Below are 9,157 nucleotides of genomic sequence, written 5' to 3'. Positions count from 1 at the left end.
GTGCAAATTGTCCATGACTATTTTCATTATTTTGTTTTACATCTCATGTGTTTTTAAGAGATCGATTTTTATGTATGCTGGTGCAGAAGTTGTCAACAGCTTGTTTTGAGTTTTCTTTTAATTCTTCAGGCTCTTATTGGGTCAAATAAAGTGCACGAACATGGTGATGGACAATTTCCACGGCAATACTCATAGATCCCAGTGTACCAGATTATTTTTATACTGATAATGTGCCTGTCCATTTGGTGTTGATTCTTAACATTTTTACTTGAACGCAATTGAAATTGAGTTGAAGGAAGTGATTTATCGTACCCTCCATCCATCCATCCATCTACATGAATAGATATATAATTCATGCAGTTAAGAAATAAATATACCTTTTTTTAGTGAACTTTTTATTGTATATAAAATGTGCACGCTTACAAGTACATTTCTTACAACAAACATGAATACATTCAACTAAATGACAAAGGTTGTGCCAAATTTATGAAATTATATCGTTAAGAGATTCAGAATTTCTTATTGTAGAAGAAACTTGAGATTCAATAATGTCAAAAATAAGCACAGTATAACATTCTTAAACCCTCATGGTATATGTACTGTATATTCAACAGCAATGAACCAAATATAGCGAACATATGCTGTAAGGATTAATACCTGTTTTTTTGTTTTTTTTTACATGGCTTACAAATCTCTTCTCAAAAATGTTTGTACACTCATGTATATCTAGGTATTTCTCGTATAAAAGGCGTTTTGTGAAATGCGACGGATCCAGAAGACACACAAACACATAAACAACTAGACAATAAAGAAACCCGTATTTTAAACATATCAGTATAATCAAAATAAGTCACACTGGAGATGTGGAATGGCAATGATTCAAAGATGACTTTTGTTTCGTTTCTTTGTTCGAAGGAAGAAGTTTTCTTTCTCCTATTGCATTAAAAGACCGGTTTGTCAACTTCCATTTACGTATGTTGCAGGTAGTCCACGTCTGTCTTCCATGGCTGATATTGTCTGAAAGAAAGTAGAATATATTGTTAACGTTGTCAAATACTGGCCAAAGTATGTTCGTTCATTGATACAAGTGAAAATTGATAGAACCCTAGGCGCCGACAGGGGGGAGGAGGTATAGGAATTTCTGCCCCACCCCTAACAATTTTTATTTTACATTGATATAGAAAAGTACAGAATGTATCAAAACGTTGGTAAGTTTATTTTCTCCAAATCATCTATCCCAGTGGTTCCAAAGTGTGCGCCGTGGTTGGCTTACAGAGGCACCTCGAAATGTTCCAATATTTTCACTGAAATTACACTTACATGTTAGTCTACACATGGTTTCAGATATGATTGTTAGAAACATGTGCTTATTTAGTACTTTTTACACATTACTATTTTCTGATTTTGAAATGTGTGTTTATTTTTTAACTTAAGGAAAGCCACCTAACCACACTAACTGAGCGTTGCAAGTGTAAGATAGGTCTACATTCTGACTTGGGCGCCGCGAAACAAGAAAGTTTGGGAACCTCTGATCAATCCGTTTAAATCTGAGTGAGTTTACGCTAAGATTTAAACGAATATGTGTGTGTATGTGGGTATGTATGTCAATCTTGTCCCCCTCTCCCTAAAGCCGTGAAGTCTCTCGCTAAGAACACATGGAATGAAATCCATTAGGCACTCGTAATAGCTATATAAATGCTATCTTGTATTGGAGAAAGATCGGGTTTATCTCCTGTTGAAAGCGTATATTTCAGATGGACTGCATTAATAATTGTTGGCAAAATTTGTATTATTCTGTCATGAAGCATGCTAAATATGCTATTTTTGTGCATTTTTTAGAAAATTAAAATCTGCAAATATGAATACATTGGTGTTTTAAGTCCACTTTATGCACAGTTAGGCTAATTGGGGCTGTACCTGCATTTTAAAGTGGGATCCGAACCACTTGTGCTCCACCAGGTATCGAACCCGGGACCTCTTGATTACAAGGCGACGACGCTACCACTGCGCCATCGGTGAGGCCCTACATAATCATAGGTATAACTTGGTTGGGCAGGGAACAATTGTCCGCCCCCCACCCACACACACACACACACACACACACAAATTGTCAGGTTTATTGAAATGTACAAGTTCATGGCACTTTCCTTAACCTCCTGGGACTTGGGATTAATAAAGAGTAATGTTTATGATTTCCCAAACGGTTATTTAGGAAAATAGCCCTGGACGCTGTCTTTATAGGAATGGAAAGCTTTACGATTCTGCCCCCAAATGTATAGAAACTTGTTAACCCAAAGACTGACATTGACTCACCTTTCAATGACTTCAGCGTTCAGCCCCTCCCCGGGGGTCCCTGCACGCAGAACTTCAAGGTGCAGGCCTTCCCGCTTCGGGTGCAGAAGCACGTGTTGCAGTCTTCCATCCAGCTCCCGGTCCTGTTGCATGGTTCCTGGTTCTGGATCTGCCTCTTCCCTCGTGGGGGGACTGATGGTGCACACGCCATCAAGGTGCAGGCCGCGTGGCCGTTGTCGGTGCAGAAGCAAGAGTTGCACTCGGACTTCCATGACGTCTTGGGTTTGCAGGCTGGCTCTTCTTCACCTGAAAGCGAAATATAGTGAACATTTTTAGAGCAAACCGTTCCCATAGTGCAAAATAGAAATCTTTTGCGTCACTTGTATGTATATATTATCATTAACAACTTGATATATGATTGTGACATTCCACGAAAAATGGTTTTATTCCATGTAAATAATAAAATGAATCAATCTGGAAATTATTACGGTTTCTAATTGCATTAAGGTTTAAATGTTTGTGAATGCATGTAATTTTCATACTTCATCAACAAATTATTAGCATCTGTAGCCTATAAGCTTCACAGACAAATGAACTTTGCTACAGTGTTAAAGCGTCATACACGTAACGCATTGTCGTTAATGCTTTACATGCTCAGGCTATTACATCATACTCAAGATGTTTTTAATTTCTTAGCAGACACCACAAAGTACTGTACTTCATAATGCTATCACATCAGTTCATTATAAATATTTTAATCTAATCGCATGTCTAGAACCTTCTGTGAATGTCACACACGTAACGTTGGAATTGCCCATGTACTCAAAGAAATCAGTGTAACTCAGCAATGTGTATGGTTTTTAGAGATGTACTGAAATTAACGGTCAGCCTAACCTACTCTCATTCTGCAACTTCCTTGCCGAAATGTTTTACACACACAGCCATTGAATCTAACTGCCTAACCTAAAACAAGAACCAAAAAATTGGTTGAAATTAATTTCCACATTTTTCCTGTACTCTATCCCCGGATTCTCTGCAGCAAGGCCGCGCATAACGGCAGGGAAGGAGAGAAAGCGAGTGGGCGGAGCGCGCGTCTGCAAAGGCTGGTAACCGCAGTCGCTTTCCCCCTCCACGCAATCCCGTTCCCTCGCACTTGTTTGTTGTCGAGCCCTCTCTTGCGCAGTCTTGCTTTCGTTCGCTTGCCCCAGAGATTCCCAAGACAGAGTATAGAAGAAAACTCTCCAAGGCTAGATCGCTGAAATAGCTTACCATCAGCTGACCTCCTCCCCCTGAAGCCTCCTGGGAAATTGGAGATGCAGGCACGTCGTGTGCAGATGGGAATCCCTGTGCTTGTGCAGCGGCAGGTGTTGCAGTCCTGCCTCCATGACACTCCTGGTGAGCACCCTGCGAGAAGAGAAAACGTGAGTCAACTGAACTGATGTGTTAGATCACGATTACACTTCCTTTCAATTTGTAAAATATCATATCATTCTATTCAATGGATGTAGTCTTTCTCGTGCTGAATAACGTGAATGTGTAGAAATCTTATGCACTTAGGATTGAATCGATCTTTGCTGTTGTTTCTCATTCCAACTAGTCGAGAATGTTGTATTGAAAAAAATATGTTGCCTAAAATTATCTTATGTCATTCATTACATTCAATAACTTCCAACATCACCCTGCAATGTTTTATACTAAAGTACCTAAATGAATCTTACATTTCTCACACTCATGGTTCGTTTGTACAACCATGGTATTATCTACCATCATACTTAGGTATATTGTTAATTGGCAGCGTATTAGAAAGTAAATAGTAGATAAGCATATTATTTGCTTAAATATTTAATAACCATTACATTATATTACATCAACACGATGTTTACTATTTTAAGTATGATTTACATACTCAAAATATAACCAGTCATGAGTTTCTAAAAAAAAAAAAATGTACATTGTCAAAAAATTGCGACATCTCTATTTTATGAAGATACTAAGATTCACGAAATTTTCCACGTTGTTGCCTTCCTTTGTTTCAATGACTTGTTATCCTTTTTAATCCATTTATATCAAGCCAGTGCTGATGTTTTTATTTATGTCCAGAAATAAAATTCTTAGTCATAAAGTTAAAAAGAAAATAGTTGTGGTTACACAGTTTGTTACGTAAACACGAACGTAACAGCACACCCTGAGCATCGTACATAATTAAAGTAATATTTGTTTGCTTCCCACATAATTTAGTCGCTAGAAACACCGTCTATAGTTGCTTCTATTACTAATTTATTTTACACTAAATTCAGTTAAATTTCGTCATTTCCAAAGCGTGGTTTCGTTTTCCCAAACAAACGCACGGTATATTTCACACATACTAAACAAGAATCAACATGTTAAGTGACATTTGAATCCAATTGAGAGCTTCAAGCAACGGATCTATAACATAGTTCAGGCAAAGAATGGACTACATACCAGCTTGTCTCTCAACTCGGCTGCTCTCTGTGGGCAAGTTCTCAATGCCAGGTGGGCACGCGCGTCTTGTGCACGCCTTCCTCTGTCCATCCTTGGAACACCAGCAGTTGTTGCAACTTTCTTTCCAGCGACTTCCTGGGGTGCATTTTGTCTCTGAAAAATATATGAGTATATGCACTTTCACCTTTCACATTACATATTGAACCATTTTAAAAAATGTTATTTGTTTTGGATGCCATCAGTAAAGGACATTAGACATACCTTTTTTATTCTAATCCCTTTCAAAACATTAATTACATGATGTCTTCAGAAGAATTATTTCCTTCCCTTCTATTTTACCCTGAAAACCATGGTTCGAAGTTACTGAAGAGAAAATGGGGACTTAGTATTTGTGGAGATTGACACATCAAGCTTCATCGTGTAAAACATTCTACACAAGAAAGCAGTTCTGACAATTCTAGAGAATTCTGTCCGCTTTTTTTTTTTAATTCAGAGATACAGTACAAATTTTCGAACTAATCATAACAAACTCAAAACTTCATTTTCTCATTACTGCCCAAATAAACGTCTCTCTTCTTCACTAACTTGACCCCTAAATAAGTGCAGTGTAGAAGAAAGAAAGTGTGATATCATTCACTTAAATGCAATCTTTTAGTACTTGCAACTAAGCAGGGATCATGTATGATTTCCATTGTATTGAAACCAAATTATAGCCTTACAATTTTTGAACAACAATATCCATGAAAGCCTATAATTTTGCCTTGGCCCTGAAGAAATTTTTTTTTAATATAACTGTAAGCTCTCATCCTAAGTGATATTCAATAGTTGTGGGCTTTCGTTGAGCCGTATCAATGAACAATTGTTATTTTAACCTCACTAAATTAATCTGGATAATTGAATGGTATGCACAGAACAGAATATTATCTTAATTATCTTACCTTGGCTGGAAGCTTGCTGTATTGTTGAAACAATGAACAGCGCCGCAACAATGTATAAACCTAAGGCCATATTGATTAATCTGAAATGATAAAGGGACAAATATTGATTTTTGGCGCAAGATAAGTTTTGTGTGTCAAGCATCAAACATTCCAATAATTTCGCTTCCTTGTAGCTACTAATGTCATGTGTAAATAATCTAACAGTTATCATAAATACAAGAAAAAACAGTATGTTAACGTGAAGTGTCAATTACATGATTTACAGGCAAGGAAAAATACGCAGCACATGAATGAGTAAGAGATTCTTGGAAGTGTGTAGCTACTCAAAATACTTAATATGTTATCCACGATAAGAAAATGAGAAACAGTTTCAAAGTTCGAAAGTAGTAAAAGCTTTTGCAATACTCTATCACAATTGCACCCTTCGTCAAACTACTGAAATATATGTGCTTTCATGTTTTAAAACATCTTCAGCAACAATATTTTATACAATATCAAAAGCTAATAACCTTATTTTGTTGAGGTATATAGAATTGAATATTACATCGGGAAAGATTTGTTGTGCTTGCAGTTATATATTTTACAATGCCTTTACAGTTTATTGCAGTTATATATTTTACAATGCCTTTACAGTTTATTGTTTCATAATTTGCCAGATTTAAGTCCCCATACTGTGAGACAGGGGTTTATGATTTAATGTGCTGTAACTACAAGGAATAAAATTAAAAAAAGTCACGTTCATGAATTGAATGAAACATTACACACATATATAAAAATCTCTACATCTAATTTTTCAATGTCATTCTCTTGCTAGTTCCGGCCTAACCTGATGATTCATATTTCCAATTCGTATTATTCTAAGTACATAACAGGCCGTAATTTACGAAGATAAGTAGATTAGGTTGATTATCAGACACGATAAATGTTGTAATACGGACTTGTGTGGATATCTGAAGAATTTCGTAATAGAATAATTTTACAATTTTACGCAATTAATTCTCCATACTTTAACTTACATTTAATTATCTTTGGAAATCTTCAATTGAAATAAAGACACTGCAGACCTGGCATTTAGTGCAATTTTTTTTTATTCCTTTCAACCTACATCACACGAAAATTCCCGAACACAAATACGCCTAACGGACAGAACTCTCCAAATTTCACTTTATGTAGATTTTATCTACGCAATTCACTGAATGTCCATCAGGTATGCAGCCCTGAAATACTTCCATACACACACACACACACAGAGAGAGAGAGAGAGAGAGAGAGAGAGAGTGAAGTTGTCACTTGCTTTAGGTACGGAACCCAAAGATGAGCACATTATTGTTGTATATTTCTTGCTTTACGTCGCTTATTGACCACTTTTGTCCAGTCACGGCGATGGAGATGGATGGTGATGAGATGAAATTGATGAGGAATGATCACAAACATTGATGCCCATGCACAAGAAGGGGGTTGAAGCAGGAACCTTCAGTGGCCAGCCCGGCCAATGAGCAGAGACATCGCTCAGTGTGAAATAGCATCGTGCTGAACCAAACAGTCTACACCTAGCCTTGGGAATCTGTAGAGCAAGGCAGAAGAGAAGCGAGTGCGTGGAGCAAATCAGGGCACGCTGCTGCAAGCGGCTGGTAGCTGCAGCCACGTTTTCCTCTCCATGCACTCCGTTCCCCTCTCACGAGTTCATTGGTCGAGCCTTCTCCAGTCACTACTTGGGCAGATTTCCGGAACAGAATCCAGAATCACACACAGACGAATAAGAACCGAAAGAATAGCAAATAGAAAAATGTGGTTGAAAAGGCAGACAGAATGACAACAATGGAAGGATGAGATGAAAGTATAGAAGGACAGGGATAAAGTAGAGAGAAGGGAAAATAAAGAGAAAGAAAGAGGTATAGGAGGAAAGGATGGTAAACTACAATAGAAGAGAAGGAAATAGGAAGCGTGTGAGGGTGAGGAAGAGATAGATGGAAAAATAAAACCAAAGAAAGGAACAGAACAACAAGAGAGAATTGAAAATATAGAGAACTAGAAAGGTAGAGGATCGGAGGCAGAATAGAAATGTAAAGGAAGAGATGGAAGGATAGAGCAGAGAGGAATAGAAGAGAAAATATAGAGAAAGAAAGATGTAAAGGAACGGAGGAAGAATATAAATGTAGAGAGAAGGGGAAGGATAAAACGAACAAGAAGAAGAGAGAAAGGAGAATATAGATATAGAAAGAGATATTTATAGTGAGGAAAAGACAATTAGGAGATGAGAAGGAGACAGAGAGAGAAAATAAATAGAACGATTAACATCGCCTAAACAGAGCCTACCTGAAACTATTTCATCCACCCCTGAAACCACCCCAAAGACATTCCCTAACTACACCACTGCCACCGAGGTAGCACGAACACATTATCACGATTAATACCTTCCATGTTATCACTAACAAGATAGTAGTACTGTTGAGCCACGGACTTACCCTAAAGAGTGACTCTTCCAAAGATAGCGCAGAGCAGACTGTGCCTCAACAAACCAAAATTACCTTTAAATACAACTCTCGAAGCTTCGAACGGGTTGGCAGGTCTTGTGGTTTTTCCCCTGGGATCGATTAAATAACCCTTTCATCCAGAAACTGAAAACCTTAACTTTTTCCCCCTCCCACATCTTCTTCCCAAACGTCACTACGGAAATATATCCGACCTTGATTTTCCCCATCCCGAGAATCTTTCGTAATGATTCCCTTGAATACGGACCACTCCTATTAACATTTCAAACTCACTTCCCACCCCCTTCTTCCTTATCTGCAAACATGTGCGACGTCATTTCACAAAAGGCACCAGTGCTTGACAAAAGGACCTGTGCTGCTTACGTGAGAGGCAGTGTTGCCAGGCAGCAAACTTTCCCGTGGAGTATTTGGTAATTTCTCTCGTGGTGGGAATTCCGATCAGGGGATTCCCGAGAAGAAGAATTTGGTTTTTCAAATTGTGTAGTCCCTTTAGGCTATTCGCGACAATGAGGATGAATGATGATTTGACGAAATCAACATGCTCGGTCATCTATGTAATTTCAAATATATTATAGAATTCTTAACTGAGTAGTTCACTTTTTGCACAGAGAGGGTAATCGGAACTGGACCTTCAGTTTAAAATGGGATCCGAACGACTATGTTCATTGAGTATCGAACCCGGGATCCCTTGATTACAAGGCGACGGCGTTACAACTACGCCATCAGAGAGGCACTAGAATTCTTAATTCCAGTTTTTTGTGTGAATTTGTCCATATACGTAAATATACGTATACATATATGTGTAATAAAATTTCCTCTCGCAATATCAATTATAAAGAAGACCCTTTTGAATTAATTTTGAAATCAGATAAAATTAACGACCATCCTTTACCCGGTATTTGAACCCAGTTTCCGTAGCTGTGCAGCGCGCGATGTTAACCAATACATCACGCACGCTATCTATTTACACTT

At 37.9% G+C, this 9,157-nt stretch overlaps 1 protein-coding gene across 2 annotated transcripts; it reads right to left on the bottom strand.

The window, feature by feature from the left end:
* Positions 1 to 393: 393 nt before the first annotated feature.
* On the bottom strand, positions 394 to 8,307 carry LOC145986807 (uncharacterized). 2 transcript variants are annotated; one of them, XM_083121253.1, is made up of 6 exons: positions 8,159 to 8,307; positions 5,694 to 5,773; positions 4,756 to 4,908; positions 3,562 to 3,696; positions 2,314 to 2,598; positions 394 to 1,017 (listed from the first exon to the last, which is right to left on the bottom strand). In XM_083121253.1, exons 2-5 carry the CDS (start codon positions 5,761 to 5,763, stop codon positions 2,333 to 2,335), a joined length of 624 nt encoding a protein of 207 aa, XP_082977379.1. In that variant the 5' UTR covers positions 5,764 to 5,773; positions 8,159 to 8,307; the 3' UTR covers positions 394 to 1,017; positions 2,314 to 2,332. The 2 variants fall into 2 exon arrangements, with proteins under 2 accessions (XP_082977379.1, XP_082977380.1); XM_083121254.1 differs by having other exon boundaries at positions 8,222 to 8,252.
* Positions 8,308 to 9,157: the final 850 nt, after the last annotated feature.

The sequence above is a fragment of the Lepisma saccharinum genome, chromosome 4 (genome assembly GCF_977018435.1).
Source record: "Lepisma saccharinum chromosome 4, izLepSacc3.1, whole genome shotgun sequence".
Classification (NCBI taxonomy): Eukaryota; Metazoa; Arthropoda; class Insecta; order Zygentoma; family Lepismatidae; genus Lepisma; species Lepisma saccharinum.
The sequence above is the reverse complement of the archived record's forward strand: the minus strand, read 5'-3'. Positions and strand labels throughout refer to the sequence as shown.